Genomic DNA, 22,101 nt, shown 5'->3' with positions numbered 1-22,101 from the left:
AGCTACTTTTACACAAATGATTGTTTTCCTATGGTTGAGAAGCATATTTTGAAAATCTGAGATGACAGTGTTGTTTACAAAAGGCTAAGCTTGAGAGATGGCATATTTATTTCATTTCATTTGCGATTTTCATAAATAGTTAACGTTGTGTTATGCTAATGAGCTTGCTGATAGATTTACACAATCCTGGATACAGGGGTTTTTTCATAGCTAAACGTGACGCAGAAAATGGAGCGATTTGTCCTAAACAAATAATCTTTCAGGAAAAACTGAACATTTGCTATCTGAGAGTCTCCTCATTGAAAACATCTGAAGTTCTTCAAAGGTAAATGATTTTTTTGAATGCTTTTCTGTTTTTTTGTGTAAATGTTGCCAGCTGAATGCTAATGCTAAATGCTACGTTAGCCATCAATACTGTTACACAAATGCTTGTTTTGCAATGGTTGAGAAGCATATTTTGAAAATCTGAGATGACAGTGTTGTTAACAAAAGGCTAAGCTTGAGAGCTAGCATATTTATTTCATTTCATTTGCGATTTTCATGAATAGTTAACGTTGCGTTATGGTAATGAGCTTGAGTCTGTATTCACGAACCCGGATCCGGGATGGGGAGATCAGAAAGGTTAAATAACACATATGAAATCATGTAGTAAACATATCAAAATATATTAAACATATCATAATATATTTTAGATTTGAGAATCTTCAAATAGCCACCCTTTGCTTGATGACAGCTTTGCAAACTCTTGGCATTCTCTCAACCAGCTTCATGAGGTAGTCACCTGGAATGCATTTCAATTAACAGGTGTGCCTTGTTAAAAGTTCATCTGTGGAATTTCTTTCCTTAATGCTTTTGAGCCAATCAATTGTGTTGTGAAAAGGTAGGGGTGGTATACAGAAGATAGCCCTATTTGGTAAAAGACCAAGTCCATATTATGGCAAGAACACCTCAAATAAGCAAAGAGAAATGACAGTCCATCATTACTTTAAGATATGAAGGTCAGTCAATGCGGAAAATTTCAAGAACTTTTCAAGAAAGTTTCTTCAAGTGCAGTCGCCAAGCGCTATGATGAAACTGGCTCTCATGAGGACCGCCACAGTAAATGAAGAACCAGAATTACCTCTGCTGCAGAGGAGGAGTTCATTAGTTACCAGCCTCAGAATTTGCAGCCCAAATAAATGCTTCACAGAGAAAGACACACATCTCAACGTCAACTGTTCAGAGAACACTGTGTGAATCCATGGTCGAATTGCTGCAAAGAAACCACTACTAAAGGACAACAATAAGAATAAGAGACTTGCTTGGGCCAAGAAACATGAGCAATGATCATTTAGACCGGTGGAAATTCGTCTTTTGGTCTGATGAGTCCAAATATGAGATTTTTGGATCCAACCGCTGTGTCTTTGTGAGACGCAGAGTAGGTGAACGGATGATCTCCGTATGTGTGGTTCCCACCGTGAAGCATGAAGGAGGAGGTGTGACGGTGTGGGGGTGCTTTGCTGGTGACACTCAGTGATTTATTTAGAATTCAAGGCACACTTAAGCAGCATGGCTACCACAGCATTCTGCAGCGATTTGCCATCCCATCTGGTTTGCGCTTAGTGGGACTATCATTTGTTTTTCAACAGGACAATGACCCAACACACCTCCAGGCTGTGTAGGGGCTATTTGACCAATAAGGAGAGTGATGGAGTGCTGCATCAGATGACCTTGCCTCCACAATCCCCCGAAATCGACCCAATTGAGATGGTTTGGGATGAGTTGGACCGCAGAGTGAAGGAAAAGTAGCCAGCAAGTGCTCAGCATATATGGGAACTCCTTCAAGACTGTTGGAAAAGCATTCCATGTGAATCTGGTTGAGAGAATGCCAAGAGTGTACAAAGCTGTAATCAAGGCAAAGGGTGGCTACTTTGAAGAATCTAAAATCTAAAATATATTTTGATTTGTTTAACACTTTTTTGATTACTTCATGATTCCATATGTGTTATTTCATAGTTTTGATGTCTTCACTTTATTCTACAATGTAGAAAATAGTTTTTAAAAAGAAAGAAAAACCCTTAAATAAATAGGTGTGTCCAAAATGTTGACTGGTACTGTACTTATTTCTCAACTAGTCCAATCTGTTAGTTTGACTTATTGCACTTGTTCCTGAAATGGTTGTCCCAGTTTAGATGGTTTAGGTAGTCTCATTTGCACATTTTTCTACCTCTGGCAGTCATTCTGAATGTAGATTGTGGGAATCCACTCTGGCTGGATTCCAAAAGGAGTTAAACCTCACTTTTCAGTCCCGCATAATGTGACTTGATGCTAGTTTTGCTTTAGCTTTTGCTGGTCACCAGCGAAAACACAATGAAGACTGATCCGCCAGAATAACCAGCTAGACCATGCTGGTTGGCCAGTAGAACCAGTTAGACCATGCTAGTTGGACCAGCTTCAAATTTATGCTGGTCTATGCTGTTTTTTTCAGCAGGGCTTCTCTTCCTCCCTTTCTCTCTCTCTTTCTCTTTCCAGAGGGTTACTCTTCCCCCAAAGGCGACCACAGCCCCTCCCTCCTGGTCTCCCCCTCCCTCCCACTCTCGGGTTGCCCCCTCCACACCACCCCCTCCTCCACCCAGGCCAAGCCCCATATCCTCACCCCCCTGTCTGACCGCAGAGTGCCCCATGCTAGACTGAAGCTGGCCAGGGAGTGCCCTCAGAGCACCAAGCCACCTAACGGTTATCTCTCCATGGGGAGAACCAGGCTGTCGCAGAAACAGCCAGCCCCGACAACCTGCCTGTCCCCCGCCAAGCAGAAGAGGGTCAGCCACCGACGGGCCACCAATGGGTGGCTGCCTGTAGGAGTGCCCACGGAGAAAGAAGTGTTCATTGCGGTGGGTTGGATCGAGAGTTTGTGTGTGTATGTGTTGAGATACTGATAATTTTCTTCCCTCATACTACCATGGCAACCTGACCATTCCATAGCTTTCAATTGGCTTATTGTTGTTAACCCTATCAGTCCAAGAGACCCCAACAAAAATCAGCATTTCATTTATCTAACTTTCATTTGTCTGCATGTCCAGACCTTATATTTAGCCTCACAATGAAGTGTTTTACCATTCTATTTTCAGGGCAACCAGGGCTACAAGTATAACACAAAACAATTTGACAGCTGTATTCATGAGTTTCATTGACAAGAGGTTACAACAACAACAGAAAAGGCAAAAAGCAAAAAATGACTTTAAAATGAATGCTGTGAGTACATAAATGATTTGCTCACTGGGTAATGAATATCCTACTACTTAGTGACAACTGTGTGGAGTTTGGCATTTGTGACAGTAGCTATGTGAGCTTATTACAGTATTATAGACACCATGTCCTGGGATTTTCTATCTTCTATGTTGAAAAACTCCTTACCTTGTAACGACTCGTGTAGCTTGTGAGCAAAACATGTTCGTGAGAGTCTCAGCTTTTCATAGATACAGTGTATTCGGAAAATATTCAGACACCTTCTCTTTTTCCACATTTTGTTACGTTACAGCCTTATTCTAAAATGGATTATGAAAAAATCCTCTTCAATCTACACACAATAGCCCATAATGTATTAAAAATTGATTGGACATGATTGGAAAGGCACACACCTGTCTATATAAGGTCCCACAGTTGACAGTGAATGTCAGAGCAAAAACCAAGCCATGAGGTCGAAGGAATTGTCCGTAGAGCTCCGAGACAGGATTGTGTCGAGGCACAGATCTGGGGAAGGGTACCAAAATAATGGCTGCAGCATTGAAGGTCCCCAAGAACACAGTGGCCTCCATCATTCTTAAATGGAAGAAGTTTGGAACCACCAAGACTTCCTAGAGCTAGCCGCCCAGCCCAACTGAGCAATCGGGGGAGAAGGGCCTTGGTCAGGTAGGTGAAACCGATGGTAACTGTGACAGAGCTCTAGAGTTAATTTGTGGAGATGGGAGAACCTTCCAGAAGGACAACCATCTCTGCAGCACTCCACCAACCAGGCCTTTATTATAGAGTGGCCAGACGGAAGCCACTCCTCAGTAAAAGGCTCATGACAGCCCACTTGGAAATTGCCAAGAGGCACCTAAAGGACTCTCAGACCATGAGAAACGAGATTCTTTGGTCTGATGAAACCAACATTGAACTTTTTGGCCTGAATGCCAAGCGTCGTGTCCGGAGGAAACCTGGCACCATTCCTACGGTGAAGCATGGGGATGGCAGCATCATGCTGTGGGGATGTTTTTCAGCGGCAGGGACTGGGAGACTAGTCAGGATCAAGGGAAAGATGAACAGAGCAAAGCACAGAGAGATCCTTGATGAAAACCTGCTCCAGAATGCTCAGAACCTCAGACTGAGGCGAAGGTTCATTTTCCAACAGGACAACAACCCTAAGCACACAGCCAAGACAATGCAGGAGTGGCTTCGGAACAAGTCTATGAGTGTCCTTTAGAGGCCCAGCCAGAGCCCGGACTTGAACCCGATCGAACATCTCTGGAGAGACCTGAAAATAGCTGTGCAGCGACGCTCCCATCCAACCTGACAGCGCTTGAGAGGATCTGCTGAGAAGAATGGGCGAAACTCCACAAATACAGGTGTGCCAAGCTTGTAGCATCATACCCAAGAAGACTCAAGGCTGTAATCACTCCCAAAGGTCCATATGACGTTGAGAAATAGTGCATTGTGGGTAGTTTAGAGAATATCCAGAAATAAGTTGTTTGTAGATATAGTTTACAAGATCATGACTACAACTAAGTTACTAAGTATTTGACCACACTAAGTTGTTACTTTGGTGAGTAAAAACTCAAGCTTCCTAGCTAAATTTCCCCCAACATCGGAGACCGCCTAACTTCAGACACTCGCTAGCGGTTAGAGGATTAAATCACCTCGAGCTCAACATTTAAATGGACTGGAAAATAACGGTAAAGACACCCTTCTTACTAGCTATACACATTTTGTAGGACACGCTGTATATTGTAAAATTAGACTCCATGACAGACCACACATAATTTAATATCCAACTTTTTGCCTCTGAAATATACCTAACAAATTTCAGGCAAGTAATTCTTTGGGGGGCCACAGAAGGCAACTAGTCAACTATCTAGTAAACACTTCGGATATGAGATTGGTGTCTCTTTTTTTAACAAAATTAAATGGATACATCTTGTAATTGAGCAAAATAGTAAGGTGGCCAATAACTGGGGATCGTATTCCGATAATACGGGACATCTTTTTTTGCTAAACCGCTTATCAAAAAGCTGATGGTCGTAGTATTTCCACTGAAATGTCAAACCTGCTAATTGCTAAATTGTTAGGTAACATTCTTAGGAAGCCAATAATCACAAAACATTGATGGCTTGATCACAAGATAACACTGTTGAAGGTAATATATTTCTTAAATGCTGTTGAGTAGGCCGGGTCCATTTCTCTGACAGAAAACTTCTGATGTAGCCAGTAGCTGGAGAATAAAGATAAGTGTGTCGTGTTTTGACGGTGTGTTTGTGGTACTTGTGTGTGTCTCAGGGGGAGGATGAGACGGCTTTGCGGCAGTGTTATGAAGGAGTACAGAGAGACAGTGAAGTAATACGTGTCAGAGACACAGTGCTACTGCGCTCCGGTCCCCGGAAGAAGTCCCTGCCCTACGTCGCCAAGATATCGGCGCTCTGGGAGGATCCCAAATCTGGTGAGAGAGAAATAGCAGGATGTCCTAACCTGTTGTTGGGGTATAATAGTTGGCTGTGTGTGTGTCCCAGCTAGGGTTACACATTTTGGGGAATATTCAGAGGTGGAAACTTTCCGTGGTAATTAACGGGAATATATGGGAATTAACGGACATATGGGAATTAACAGAAGTATATTCAAATTAATATTAATACCATTTAAATGTAGATGTTTTTTTGCATTGGATATATTTACCATATCATATTGAGACAGAAGCATAAACATTTTACCTCATCATAAGTAGACATAATTGCAAATTATTAAATCCTTCCGATTTAGTTACGAATTGAACTTTAATTAAATTAGTTGACTCTTCACATGGGATGATTTCACTGAACAACAAAAGAAAGGGAATATTGAATGATCCCCAATGATCCATCGCATCTTCCAAAAATGTTTTCAACATAAATCTGTTAAATGATAGTCTAGAAACTAAAGCTTTGGTTGTCTTCCTCTCAGGCTTCAATGTCTTCTCCCTGGACGACCTCAATGTCCACCACTTGAACCTCAGACTCTGAGGCCTCATCTTCACGGTCACTTTCCAACCTTGTTGAGGATGGCTTGTTGTCAGGCCCAAAAAGCCTCAAATTTGCCCAGCTGGCCATTTTCCAAACCCTTGTATTGGTCAGCCTGTTACGTGCTTTGTAGTGTGTGTTCCCAAACAAGGACCAGTTGCACTCTGAGGCGGCTGATGTTGGTGGGATTTGGAGGATGATGGAGGCAACAAAGTCCCTTCCACTAGGTGGCCGATGAGATATGTTGGCACGACTGCCATCTTACATCTCCATCCCAAAGCCCTTGCTTGGAAGTGTACTTCGCTAGACTGCCAAGAACCTTTCCCTCATCCAAACCAAGGTGGCGAGACACGGTAGTGATGACACCATGGGCCTTGTTGATCTCTGCACCAGACAGGATGCTATTTCCATTATACTTGGGGTCCAACATGTCTGTGCTTCAGGCAGAAGTCTTCACACTTTTTGATGTATTTCAAAACTGCAGTTTCCTCTGCTTGGATCAACAGTGAAGTGGGCAGAGCCGTACGGATTTATTCTCTTACATTTATCTGCAAGCAGAGTCTGAACATCAGACAGGATGGCATGGTCAAACATGATCACAACACCACCCCAACGGACGTTGCTGGGCAGCTTCAATGTGGTGCTCTTATTCTTCTCACTTTGCTTGGTGAGGTAGATTGCTGCTATAACTTGATAATCCTTCACATATCTAACCATTTCCTTGGCTCTCTTGTAGAGTGTATCCATTGTTTTCAGTGCCATGATGTCCTTGATGAGCAGATGTAATGCATGAGCAGCACAGCCAATGGGTGATGTGACGTAGGACTCCTCCACTTTAGACCAAGGAGCCTTCATGTTCACAGCATTGTCTGTCACCAGTGCAAATACATTCTGTGGTCCAAGGTCATTGACTGCCTTCAGCTCATCGGCAATGTAGAGACCGGTGTGTCTGTTGTCTCTTGTGTCTGTGCTCTTGTAGAATACTGGTTGAGGGGTGGAGATGTTGTAGTTAATTATTCCTTACCCACGAACATTCAACCACCCATCAGAGATGATTGCAATACAGTCTGCTTTCTCTATGATTTGCTTGACCTTCACTTGAAATCTGTTGAACTCTGCATCCAGCAAATGAGTAGATAAAGCATGTCTGGTTGGAGGGGTGTATGCTGGGAGATGAACATTCAGAAATCTCTTCCATAACACATGGCCTGTGAGCATCAGAGGTGAACCAGTTGCATACACAGCTCGAGCAAGACATTCATTGGCATTTCTCAATCGGCCAGATGATTCTGCATCTTTGTTGCATTCTTCACATATGATTTAGCACAGTATTTGCAAATGTACACAGTCTCCACACATCAGATAGTGCCCGTGGCATTTTCCTGTTAAGATTTTTTTTAAATGAGTAAAAAACAAATATATACAATTCCATGTACAGATAAATAGTTAAGCAGTTAGATTAAACAACTGCTTTGTAAGATACATGTTAAACACACTTTGCTGTAGGCTACTATTTACTAGTTAACAAAAAATCATGTATGTCATATAAAATATAAAATATATTCACCCCATCCAGTATTGTAATCAAAACTTACTAGACAGCTTGTAGTCCTTGGCTCAGACAGTGTAGTAGTGTGAACTCAATAGCATCTCATTAGTGTGCAATATCTTGAGAATCAGCTGTACATGTGATGGAAGAGTGCACTGCACATGTGATGGATGAAATCACTGTACATGTGATGGAAGAGTGCACTGCACATGTGATGGAAGAAATCAGTGTGCAATTCTATTGAATTGGGGAAAGTTTAACCAAAATATGCCACAAGACCTAGAATTGCCTTATGTGTATCCCACAAAAAAAAGGTTCCCTGTTATAAGTTAACTTTTCTGATGAATTTAAGCTAAATTCCCAGGCTTAACTTTCCATGGAAGAATTTCTGAAAAATTCAGGAAATTTACCGGAAAGTTTCCAACCCTTTTCAACCCTAGTCCCAGAGGTTGGTGAGAGCGTGGTTGTCCTATGTTTATTTAGCATATAACCTTCCTGCAACTTTCTGGGAATGGTGCAGGATAGTTGCTTGGCTTTGGAAGATTCCCAGCACATTTAAGGAACTTAGCCCCCCCCAAAAAAAGTATGTATTGGTATTTCATTACTTTAACAGAACGTTTCCTAAAAGTACAAACATGGTTACATTTAATTTCAATTTTGGTAATGTTCTACAAACATTCTCCAACTGGTTTGACAGTTAGTTCAGATAAAATGTTAAGAAACAATGTTCTTCTGTGGGAATTTCAGTACTTCAGCATAACATTTCCTACAGGTTTCCTCATGGTTGTATTTAAGGTCATGTTCTCAAATTGTTCCAAGAAAATTAAGAAAACTGTCCATAAAAACAACAAGAAAACTTTAGTAATGTTGTGAATATGTTCTACATACACATACATACATTCCGTTCTCAGTATCAACAAAACTCTCTGTCCTCTATCTTGTTAAGTTTTCTCAGGTGTGTTGGCCGTGCCCACTAATTTACCACATCTGATCTTAATGAGTGCTTGTTTCCTTTGCCATTGGGTCTGTTTGAATAGACTGTAATGACCAGCTTTGTATGTGTGGGAAAAAAAACATGGCGTGCTAGCTCCATCCTGGTGGTGCAGTGGACTAATTCCATGGATAGGGAACAGAAGATTATAGGTTCAAATCTCACTGAGGCCTTGACACAATAAAACATGTGTTTGCATGATGAATGCCTAAGGAAATTAATTCCCATGTGTCCTATCTGCTTGGCATTCAAAATCTTTACCCAAAATAAGCTGTCAGTGTTATTGAAAGTCTTATTGAAACATTCACTGAAAGTTTTAAAGAAGTCGTTCAAAAACCTCCATATAACCTATAATAAAACCTCCCAGGAAAACTTTCAAGGAACCAGAGTAAAAGTTTCTGGGAACCTCCCTGCAACCTAAAATGAAATATTCCCAGAACAGGCGAAGTGTTCTATTCTGTTCTTAGAATGTTCAAAAGAAACGTTCAGTTTTACCATTCAGGAAACGTATGAATTTGTTCCCACAACCAATGTGAAACCAAAAACATACGTTCCCACAACTTCCAAGGAACCAAATGTGCTAGCTGGGATGTGTGGTTGTTGTAGGCTGTGAATGGTTGTTTGTGTCTGCTGGCTGTGGTGTTATTCGAGGACCATTGTTTGTCTGAAATGCTGCTTATATCTGTCTGGTGAGAGACTGGTCGTATTTTTTGTGTGTGTGCTGTTGGTTGGCAAAGCTCTACCTTTGTTCCTCTGTGGTTGTGTCTGTGTGTGTGTGTGTTTGCTCGCCTGTGTGTGTTGACCATGTGTGTGTGTCTCCCCTCCTCAGGAGAGCTGATGATGAGCCTGTTCTGGTACTATCGACCTGAACACACACAGGGAGGCCAAGACTCCAGTATGCACTGTGAGGTGAGGACAACTCAACTATGGGTCAATCTCAGTAGTCTAAAGAGGCCTCTCCTCATCTCTTCTTTTCCTTCATCTCAGTAGTCTGAAGTGGCTTCCTCTCTTCCATCTCATCTCATTACCTTTGATTGTGTGGCGATTGATAATTGTATGTCTGTTTCTCACCATTCAGAAAGAGATTTTTGCCTCTCGGCATCAAGACGAGAACAGTGTGGCCTGCATCGAAGACAGATGCTATGTTCTCCCACTAGCACAATACTGTAGGTAAGAAACCACACGCACACACACACACACACGCACACACACACACACACACACACACACACACACACAGACCATGTACCCATAATTAACACTGTAGGTGAAACACTGTAGGCATTCTTTAGCGAGTAATATTACACATCACTGACATTAGAAGTGCTCTAAGGGAGAGACACCTCACTGTAGCATGGTAATATTACACATCACTGACATTAGAAGTGCTCTAAGGGAGAGACACCTCACTGTAGCATGGTAATATTACACATCACTGACATTAGAAGTGATCTAAGGGAGAGACACCTCACTGTAGCATGGTAATATTACCCTTCACTGACATTAGAAGTGCTCTAAGGGAGAGACACCTCACTGTAGCATGGTAATATTACACATCACTGACATTAGAAGTGCTCTAAGGGAGAGACACCTCACTGTAGCATGGTCAATTGACTTGAGGTATAAAGTAAAGAAAGAAAGAGAAGAAAATGTGCATTTAAAACTCACTTTCATTTTCCATATATAGATTTTGTGCCTTGGTGAAGCGGCGTGAAGAGGGTGCGCCCCCTGGCACTGCCAGAGTGGTCCCCTGCACCTCGGACTTCAACCCCCCCGACCACCGCCAGGTTCCTGCCAACATCAACCCTGAACTAGTGTACCTCTGCCGCCACGTCTACGACTTCCGCTACGGACGCATCCTCAAGAACCTGCAGTAGGGGGCAGCAGAGGACACGCAAACACACCCACACACACCCCTAGTGGAGCAAACACACTCCTACACATGGGGCTGAAGGATGAGAGGGGGAACCCCTGAAGTGTTTGACCCTTGACCCCTGATAGGCACTCGGGTCAGCTGGAGGGAGGCTGAAGGATCAAGTATCGGAGGGGGACCACTGATATGTGAGTGGGTACCTTAGCCCCCTTTACAACTGTAGCTAGGGAGCTGAAGTTTTGGCTCCCTCAACTGGAGAACTATACCCGGCTTGGAGAAGGGAGAGGTGGATTCTTTCACAGAGATCTGTTCCTCCACATCACTTAAAGAGTTAATGGTCCTGGTTACCATGTCCAGCTATACCATGTGCATCAACACCCGTGTTGGTGACCTAACAAGAAGACGAGCTGTTATAGCAGAGTGATACTGGGCTTATCACGTCATTGTTTTGATGTTAGAGCCTGACATAATGACAACGTTCTTCTTCATTTCTGTTTGTCTCTGAGGCAGCTGTGATCGTGAGGACACACACACACTGAGGTTTTATATCCCTGCCGTGTGTCAGAGAGTGACGTAGTGGGTGGGTGTGTGTTCAGTCTGGGCTGCAGTGAAACCACAGGTGCAGGTTCACAAAGGATCGCAGTGTTTCCCCTATATTTCCCCTGTGGTAAATCGTGGCCGCCAAGAAAGTATATAAAGTGCCAGTCAAAAGTTTGGACACACCTACTCATTCAAGGGTTTTTCTTTATTTGTACTATTTTCTACATTGTAGAATAATACTGAAGGCATCAAAACAATGAAATAACACATGGAATCATGTAGTAACCAAAAAAGTGTTTAACAAATCAAAATATATTTTAGATTCTTCAAAGTAGTCACCCTTTGCCTTGATGACAGCTTTGCACACTCTTGGCATTCTGTCAACCAGCTTCATGAGGTAGTCACCTGGAATGCATTTCAATTAACAGGTGTGCCTTGTTAAAAGTTAATTTGTGGAATTTCTTTCCTTAATGCGTTTGAGCCAATCAGTTGTGTTGTGACAAGGTAGGGGTGATATGCAAAAGATAGCCCTATTTGGTAAAAGACCAAGTTCATATTATGGCAAGAACAGCTCAAATAAGCAAAGAGAAATGACAATCCATCATTACTTTAAGACATGAAGGTCAGTCGATCTGGAAAACTTCAAGAACTTTGAAAGACCTTCATGGTCGAATTTCTGCAAAGAAACCACTACTCAAGGACGTGAACAGAGGATCTCCTTATGTGTGGTTCCCTCCTCCCAAGCATGGAGGAGGTGTGATTAAAAATGATTTAATCAATTTTAGAATAAGGCTGTAATGTAACAAAATTTGGAAAAAGGGAAGGGGCCTGAATACTTTCTGAATGCACTGTATTAGGGATGCACCATTATGACATTTTTGCCCGATTCCAATAACCATAATATTTTCCTTGCCAAAAAAAACGATACCGATATTTAACATTTTAGCGGCCTTTTAAGTATTCTAGTACAGTTAAATAGTTGAAACACACACACACACAAGTTTTTGTTGGCATTTACGTACAATGTCTTGCAAAACTATTCATCCCCCCCCTAGGAGTTTTTCCTATTTTGTTGCATTACAACCTGTAATTTAAATAGATTTTGATTTGGATTTCATGTAATGGACATACATAAAATAGTCCAAATTGGTGAAATGAAACTTCTTTAAAAAAAGAAAGAATGTAAAAGTGGTACGTGCATATGTTTTCACCCTCTTTGCTATGAAGCCACTAAATAAGATCTGGTGCGACCAATTACCTTCAGAAGTCACATAATTAGTTAAATACAATCCACCTGTGTGTAATCTAAGTGTCACATGATCTGTCACATGATCTCAATATATATACACCTGTTCTGAAAGGCCACTAAGCAAGGGGCACCACCGAGCAAGCGGCACCGTGAAGACCAAGGAGCTCTCCAAACAGGTCAGGGACAAAGTTGTGGAGAAGTACAGACCAGGGTTTTGGATATAAAAAACTGAAACTTTGAACATCCCACGGAGCACCATTAAATCCCTTATTAAAAAATGTAAAGAATATGGCACCACAACAAACCTGCCAAGAAAGGGCCGCCCACCAAAACTCACAGACCAGGCAAGGGGGGCATTAATCAGAGAGGCAACAAAGAGACCAAAGATAACCCTGAAGGAGCTGCAAAGCTCCACAGCGGAGATTGGAGTATCTGTCCATAGGACCACTTCAAGCCGTACACTCCACAGAGCTGGGGTTTATGGAAGAGTGGCCAGAAAAAAAACGCCATTGCTTAAAGAAAAACATAAGCAAACATGTTTGGTGTTCACCAAATGGCGTGTGGGAGACTCCCCAAACATATGGAAGAAGGTACTCTGGTCAGATGAGACTAATATTGAGCTTTTTGCCCATAAAGGAAAATGTCTGGCGCAAACCCAACACCTCTCATCACCCTGAGAACACCATCCCCACAGTGAAGCATGGTGGTAGCAGCATCATGCTGTGGGGATGTTTTTCATCGGCAGGGACTGGGAAACTGGTCAGAATTGAAGGAATGATGGGTGGCGCTAAATACAGGGAAATTCTTGAGGGAAACCTGTTTCAGGCTTCCAGAGATTTGAGACTGGGATGGAGATTCACCTTCCAGCAGGACAATGACCCTAAGCATACTGCTAAAGCAACACTTGAGTGGTTTAAGGGAAAACATTTAAATGTCTTGGAATGACCTAGTCAAAGCCCAGACCTCAATCCAATTGAGAATCTGTGGTATGACTTAAAGATTGCTGTACACCAGCAGGAACCCATCCTACTTGAAGGAGCTGGAGCAGTTTTGCCTTGAAGAATGTGCAAAAATCCCAGTGGCTAGATGTGCCAAGCTTATAGAGACGTACCCCAAAATACTTGCAGCTGTAACTTCAGAAAGGGGTGGTGAATAGTTATGTACACCAAAGTTTTCAGTTTTTTTGCCTTATTTCTGGTTTGTTTCACAACATCTTCAAAGTGGTAGGCATGTTGTGTAAATCAAATGATACAAACCTCCCAAAAATCTATTTTAATTCCAGGTTGTAAGAAAACAAACTAGGAAAAGTGTGAAGGGGGTGAATACTTTCGCAAGGCACTGTATGTCCCCACTACCAGTAAAACATAATCAAAACCTAGTTCTTTCACTTACTTGCTGTGCTGTTTCATTGTTCATTTGTTCAGTCTTGACCAGGATTTCATCATACATGTCAAGCAGTGGAGTTTTTAGCTCTGTCTGTCCGTGGCCTCTCGTCCTCGGTGCGACTGTCACTGTGTCTGTTTCCATCTTGTCCAGCTGTGTCTGTAACATTTCACGTAAACCGTTTCTTGTCTGCAACGAAGTAGTGGTCCTTGTACATAGCATCGAGCATGGTGGAGACACAGTAAAGAGGCTCAGAGAGAATGCCTGTTAAAGAAGTAGTGGTCCTTGTACCTAGCATTGAGCATGGTGGAGACACAGTAAAGAGGCTCAGAGAGAATGCCTGTTAAAGAAGTAGTGGTCCTTGTACCTAGCATCCAGCATGGTGGTGACACAGTAAAGAGGCTCAGAGAGAATGCCTGTTAAAGAAGTAGTGGTCCTTGTACCTAGCATCGAGCATGGTGGTGACACAGTAAAGAGGCTCAGAGAGAATGCCTGTTAAAGAAGTAGTGGTCCTTGTACATAGCATCGAGCATGGTGGAGACACAGTAAAGAGGCTCAGTGAGAATGCCTGTTAAAGAAGTAGTGGTCCTTGTACCTAGCATCGAGCATGGTGGAGACACAGTAAAGAGGCTCAGAGAGAATGCCACCGAATCACTTGTTCGCAGCCTTTTGTAGAGTACTTTCGCAAGTTTTTACCCCACGGTCTGTCGGCAGTTTTGTTGAGCAGGTGTTTCAATGCCATGACAGAGGGTATCACATCTTCTGCAAGCACAGTTGAAGAGCTTATTTCTCGAGTCAGTTGTTCGAATGGAGCTAGGAGTGTGTTCATGTTTCCAAGTTTCAAACATTTTCTCAAATGCCATTGAAATGGCAGCACCGGTATGAGAACCAGCATATTCTTCAGCATACAATACGTCTTTCCTCAGTACGAAATCCTCATCAACCCACTGTGCTGTCAGACTTAGCATGCTCATGGGGCTGACATCGCTGGTCCAAATTTTAGTCGTGAAGCTAATAGCAGTGATGCCCATAGCAAGTAGCTCAGGGATGTGCGTTTCAAAAATACTGTGTAACTCCGGTAGGGCAACACAGTGCATTCTTGGTAGTGTGTACTGGGGCTCGAGGTGCTCGATCAGTTGGCGAAAGCTAACATCATCCACAACAGTGAACGGTTGATTGTCAAGGGCAATGAATTCCATTATCTTGGTGTTAATGGGTTTCACCTTGGAGTTGTCTTGCTGAAATGTTCTTACTCTTTCAAATGACCGCTCGACTTGAACTTGTTTAGTTGTTGGAAGTGTGCGCTTAGTATTTTTCTGCTTTTGTTCTGTGTAGAGCTGTATTTTTCGTGGCGTCATTATGTCATCTTCCTATGTTATAATGGTATGCACGTCATCTTCCTATGTTATAATGGTATGCACGCCATCTTCCTATGTTATAATGGTATTCACGTCAGCTTTGACATCGGTTTTGCACTTCAGCATTAAACTAGACATCGAGCCGATGTTGGCATTTTTAGCTAATATCATCCGATTCCGATATGCTTACCGATATATCGTGCATCCCTACACTGTGCATATATATATACACACACACACACACACACACACACACACAAACTACCGTTCAAAAGTTTGGGATAACTTAGAAATGTCCTTGTTTTTTTAAAGAAAAGCAAATTTTTTGTCCATTTTAAAATAACATCAAATTGATCAGAAATACAGTGTAGACATTGTTCATGTTGTAAATGGCTATTGTAGCTGGAAACAGCTGATTTTTTTATGGAATATCTACATAGGCGTACAGAGGCCCATTATCAGCAACCATCACTCTGTTCCAATGGCATGTTGTGTTAGCTAATCTAAGTGTATAATTTTAAAAGGCTAGTTGATCATTAGAAAACCCTTTTGCAATTGTTAGCACAGCTGAAAACTGAATATAATAGAAAGAGGAGTGGGAGGCCCCAGTGCACAACTTAGCAAAAGGACAAGTACATTAGGGTGTCTAGTTTGAGAAACAGACGCCTCACAAGTCCTCAACTGGAAGCTTCATTAAATAGTACCCACAAAACACCAGTCTCAATGTCAACAGTGAAGAGGCGACTCTGGGATGCTGGCCTTCTAGGCAAAGTTGCAAAGAAAAAGCCATATCTCAGACTGCCCAATAAAAATAAAATATTAAGATGGGCAAAAGAACGCTGGACAGAGGAACGCTGGACAGACGAACTCTGTCTAGAAGTCCAGCATCCCGAAGTTTTCAGCTATGTGAGAACCCCTTCAAGACTGTTGAAAAAGCATTCCAGGTGAAGCTGGTTGAGAGAATGCCAAGAGTGTGCAAAGCTGCCATCAAGGCATACAGTGCATTCGGAAAGTATTCAGGCCCCTTCCCTTTTGCCACATTTTGTTCAGTTACAGCCTTATTCTAAAATGTATTAAATAAATACAAATCCTCATCAATCTACACACAATACCCCATAATGACAAAGTGAAAACAGGTTTGTAGACATTTTTGCTAATTTAAAACCATCAAAAAAAGAAATACCTGATTTACATAAGCTCAGGTGAATCCTTTATCCATTGATCATCCCTGAGATGTTTCTACAACTTGGAGTCCACCTGTGGTAAATTCAATTGATGGGACATGATTTGGAAAGGCACACACCTGTCTATATAAGGTCCCACAGTTGACATTGCATGTCAGAGCAAAATCCAAGCCATGAGGTCAAAAGACTTGTCCGTAGAGCTCCGAGACAGGATTGTATCGAGGCACAGAGGGTAGCAAAACATTTCAGAATTTCTTCCTAGAGCTGGTCGTGTGTGTCCAAATGTTTGACTGGCACTGTAAATATAAACATTGGGATGGTAAAACGTTTTCTGTGTAAACCGTAAACGACTAAATCTAGATCAAAAGTATGTAGAATAGATAATGGAGCCATATATATATATATATATATATATATATATATATACATTTTATTAAACTAACAACCACCCGAATAAAATATAGACAGTCAGGGAAAATTCAAAAAATGTCATGGTGCCCCATTAATTATGTTATAATGTTTAAGTCACTCAGATAGCATAAGACAGGGGTCAGCTATAGGCTCTGCATATTTTTACGTTTTTGATAAAAAAGGACTTCAAAATCACCAGGAATTCAGCAAAAAAGTACTTTAATTTAGTAAATATTTTTCCTAGTATTCCAACCAATAAAAAGAGACGTGATCATGTCTCAATGTAATCAAGGCCAATTTGCAGTGTACAAATTATTATAAATATATTCCGGCTCCCCGACCATCTGCTTGGACAAAAATGTCCCGTTGCAAAGTCTAGTTGCCTACCCCTGGCTTAAGAACACAGAAAACACTACTTTACTAGCTTTAAAACTGTAAAATGTTCTCTCGGCCGCATGCCAAAATTTATGCAGCCAAAGAGGAAGGGCTCTAAAATGTTTGGTCGGAATCCACACCATTGGACACGCCTACTACCAAGCCAGCCCCCCCGCCCCCCACGCTAAGGGAAACACTGAAGTGGAATACTCACCATTCTCTCTCTTGCTTTGTGAGAACAGAACACAACACACTACTAACCTTCTCAAATCATACCCTGTTTCCCATGTAGTGCACTACTTAGTAGAGAACTGTATAGGGCTTTGGTCAAAGACCGTGCACTATATGGAGAATAGGGTCATTTGAGATCCCCCCTACCTCTCCGGCTCTGCATTGGTCTATCAGAAGGAGGATTGTTGAGGATGTCAGTGCCCACCTCTCTGGAGTGTTCAAAAGGGTGACATTTTCCAAAATGTTAAAATGGAATTCTAAGGTATTGCAGACACCATTGCTTATTATACATGTCTATCTTAACTTTCTGTAATACTGTGCCCTCCTGAACGCCACACTATTGTTCCCCATAACTTGCCTTGTGACTTGAAGGTAGGGCTTAAGGCAGCTCGTCTCACCCCATAGAAATTGGATGAGTAGAATGGACAAAGTCAAAATCCACAGACAAAATCCACATGGATTTCACCTGGCCCAGCCAATATGTGCGACAAAACACAACTTGCCATTGTTGTTTGTGTAGAACACTGAAAATTCTCATGGATTCCAAGTGATAAGCATCAATTCATTCAACATCCCAACATGGGACATCCAATATGGCCGCTGATCCACATGTAGTGGAATGTTTTTTCCATTCTACTCATTCTAATTCTATTCCCTGTCCTTTTCCACCCTTCGAAGCTCTGCCCTCTCCAAGATAAACCAAAGGATGTTAAAGCAGGGCACCACCCACCACCCCTTTCCTCCTCCTCCTAGTCTTCTCCTCCCTCCTCTCGTCTCCTTCCCTCCCTTGTTAGATTGCACTAATCCATTCCTTAATTAGAACGTCTATCTATGATTGTGTTCTGATTTATGTTCAGCTACAAATATATTATAACGGGAGACAATACTGTGTATTATTACTGTCTGTGTGCTTAGTAGAGAATGGAAACTAAGGCTGTGTCATGGCAACTTTATCAATGCATAACTACTTCATGTGTTTTACAATTAGAGACATCCGCCAGCATACTATCTATGTGTCACTTCAGGGGTGGACTACCTTACTCTTAGCGAGCTACTGTGTATGCAGGTTTTCGCTCCAGCCCTGCTCTAACAGCTGATTAGTAGAATCCTGCATTCCCAGTAGCTCTCCAGGAGGACGGTTGGCCCTGGTCTATATGTTACCTGTCATATCCATCTAATGAAATAATGTGTACGCTGATAAATCATTCCTGTAGATCGTGGGTCCACAATGGGATTATTGGTATTTATCCACACTGTCCAGGTGGTTCAGGTATGAGTTGGCATATTGGTGTAACTCGCTGTGTGGAATGATGTAATGTGATGTCTCAGAGGTTTTGGGTTGGAATCTCTGACAAATTGTCTTTTTGATACACGTTATTGAGATGTGTTGTTTTTTTACGTTTGTTTTTTTTTTTTACCACAATCATTCAACATTGCCTTGTAACCTGCAGAAGTGTCTGTCTGTCACGTTGAGTCTTCGACAAACGGCAGTGTCTGACTGAGTTGGTACTTTTTAATAGGAAAGAGCACCTTGGATTGCTTTCTGTTCTATTGCTGTTCCTATTCTGCAAAGTTTTGAATAATACCCAAAAGCCATCTTAAACTTTCTCCATTCTAACAGTATGAATCATACCCCAAAATAGCGACTAAACAAAGCTTGTATATGAAAAATCATATATAAAGTTTAAATTGAAAAAAGATCAATAGGCATTTTCTTCCTATTGGTGAAAAAAATAAAAAAGTTATATATATTCTCCTACTTTACAATTTCTCCTTATCGAAAATATTTTATGTCATTTTCTTAAAATGGCATATGCAATATATTTTTCAGAGGGACTATTTTTGACAAATGTATGTGTAAATTGCGGAAGGAGAAAAAAAATATTTTATTTTAGATTAGTTTTGGATTTGAATCACAAGTCAGAAGTTGAAATTTGACCAAAAACCAGTAAGAACAGAAATAAGAACAAAAAAGGGAAGGGTTAGGTTACGTTTTGATTCATTTCTGACTATAAGTGTTGGAACAAGATATCTGAGAGAGATTCGTTACACGTTATTTTACAGTCCAGTATTTACCTGGTATTTACTTTGAATTTGCATGGTAGAATAGTAGTTAGTTACCTAATAATTACATTTTAGTTTCTTAGGATTCATTTATAATGTATAATTTGGTTACAGAAGGTTCCACTTAATTTCCTTCCGAATACTAGATAAATACCAGCTAAATGAATATTAGATAAATACCAGCTAAATAGAGTTGTATGAAATATTAAGTGTACATATCTGAATCCTGACCTTGTGGCCCCTGATCCTCTGTACATGTGCGACAGCCATTGCACAGTGCTGTAGTAGTATTTTTGCTAGACCTGTAGCTGGGTCGTTCCAACAATTCGGTGCCTTTTGAGAAATCTATCTTGGTAAAAACAAAACGTTTGATTTCGCATCATTTTAACATTATGTCATAAAGATGACATGTTCATTTGAATCAAAACATGTTTCCCATCTGAAAAAAATCTCAAAAATGACTATATTAAGTGCCTATTAAGTGCCAAATAAAGTAACAGGGTTGACCGTAACAGGCTTGACCGTAATAGGGTTGACGATTTCATCTTAAATCAGCCATGGATTCCCTCGTGACAGGGGGAATGACAGCTGGGGGTGTGAAAAAGGGGAGTTTCTAGCCTGTCTATCTATGGGTAACAGGGTCGATGTGTTATGCTCACAAAATAGCCCAAAACAACTAGAACCGCCTCACCTGCTTTTACACTATGATTTGACTATTAGATGTTTAGTGTTTAATAATAATATTGCAAACGGAATAGTTTCACCATATTAAAAACAAGAGTTCAATGCACGTAACAGGGTATTACCTTAAAATGCGGGACTGATGTAAATGAATCACTACTCACATTTAAATCAATCATCTTCAGAAATGACTTTTGTCAAAGCAACAAACATATCTAGAGCTTTACAATGATGGTGAAAATTGGAGAAATGTTTGGATTAAAGTGGGTTGAAATCGTCCAAGAAGTGACAGGGTTGATATTCATATGGAAAAAATTTGGATTTATTGAATTCTCCTTGAGGTCTAAATTAAGGGCACTGCATTTAATATAATAGACTTAAGATTCGATGTTCGTGCATCATATCAATTTAAAATATCAAAGGGACGCAAAAGGCCCCCATTTATGGAACGACCCGGCTGATGATTATATAAAAAAATAAAAATTTTAAAAAGCAATATTTGAATGGGGTGAACAATACAATATATAAAGATTTCAATTGAACTTATTTGGAAAATATATTTAATTCATTGAAAAAAAACGATTGGTTTCTTTGTATTAGTCATTTCTGAGTTTTCAAGATTAAATTATTGAATGGAGATTACTACACAGAGGTTGTAGTTAGCAGTGTACACTGCGGTTTCTGTAACAATGCTAGTGGCAAGGCCAGGTTGGCAACCGCAGAAACAGATTGGCACCAGAGCTACTTTCTATCTAGAGATGGAATTTGGCCTCAGGGGTGAAGAAGGCCAAACCAGATCCTGACACAAAGTTAGGCAAGGTAGAAGTTACACTCTAACCATTGATCCAGGATCAGATACTGTATCTCCTCATCCCCTTTAAGGTTATGATTGAGAGTGTAGGATGACTCTTAAGCTGATCCTAGATCTGTGGTTGAGCGAGTGAAACGTCTACCTGTAGCCGTCCTGGCTGACCTTAGGGTTTGACGTCTGGGAGGTTGCCATTTTAACAGGTAACCCTCGCCTCATTGATCTGTCCAGTTAGAGGAGTGAGTCACTCTACACCAGGTGTCCTGACCTAGGGAACAGTCACATTGTTTTCATATGGGGAGATTCAGATGAGAGGGTTGAGATACAGTCTTGACCCACCATGGCTTTACTCCCAGATGTGCAATTACAGTACTGGGCCCTTAGAGGGCGCCACATAGGCAGATCTGGTGTCCTACTGACAACTTCAGAATAGCACACCCTGACTACGTCACAAAGCTCTTTAACGTTTCCTTTCCTCATCTCCTTTTGTTTAGGTCACTGATGAGGGGGAAATTATATAGGATAGGTGTCTTGTCATATGTCTCTCTTTGTCAAACATTTATAAGCCTATTTGAAAGGAGATGGTATATTGTGTTTGGGCTATTGGGGCATAGTCATGATATGTCAAGTGTACGTATCGTTTCCATGGTGACATGGGTCAGACATTCCTGACCTCCGATATCCACCATTCCACTTCTCGCTGACCCAGGATGTGTTCTTTCTCCAACCAATCAAAACAAATGCCGGAAACTCGGCTTTTTGTGTTCTTCTGTATTACTGCTAAATGTCGGCATATATTTTGATATATTTAACAATGGGGGATCTAAAAGTCTAGATATTTTTGGAGTAGAGAGAGGAATGTGTGTATCAGATAATCGTGTCACTTTGTCATGCTCTCTGAAAATCTCTTGGATTCTTGGGAAGAATTCTAGCATCCCTGCTGATTTAATGTACCATTGACAGACTATTTATAAAGATTGAAGTCCTTTGTGAGAAAAGAAAAATGGTGGTCTGTCTTTTAATCGGATTCTGGTGTGTGTTCATTGTCAGTTTTGCGTTCAAATTACTAACCTGTCATCTTGGCTCATGGCATACTGTTATGTTGGTTGCAACCAACAAGGTGTCAGTAGTTATACTACAGGTTCAGGACACAGGCTTTGGCCTTCTCTCTTTCCTCTGC

General features: G+C 41.3%; 1 protein-coding gene across 6 annotated transcripts in view; it reads left to right on the top strand.

The window, feature by feature from the left end:
- LOC110529866 (bromo adjacent homology domain-containing 1 protein) overlaps nt 1–22,101 on the top strand; it is an 89,980-nt gene that overhangs the window by 55,381 nt on the left and 12,498 nt on the right. Inside the window, exon 3 of one of the 6 annotated variants that reach the window (XM_036985389.1) lies at nt 2,512–3,492. The exons of the other annotated variants lie outside the window; for them this stretch is intronic. Within the exon in view, the coding sequence (XP_036841284.1) occupies nt 2,512–2,915 (404 nt within the window). The 3' untranslated portion in view covers nt 2,916–3,492. Of the gene's footprint in view, nt 1–2,511; nt 3,493–22,101 lie in introns of those variants that run through there. 6 annotated transcript variants of the gene reach the window in all.

The sequence above is a fragment of the Oncorhynchus mykiss genome, chromosome 8 (assembly GCF_013265735.2).
Source record: "Oncorhynchus mykiss isolate Arlee chromosome 8, USDA_OmykA_1.1, whole genome shotgun sequence".
Lineage (NCBI taxonomy): Eukaryota > Metazoa > Chordata > Actinopteri > Salmoniformes > Salmonidae > Oncorhynchus > Oncorhynchus mykiss.
The sequence above is the reverse complement of the archived record's forward strand: the minus strand, read 5'-3'. Positions and strand labels throughout refer to the sequence as shown.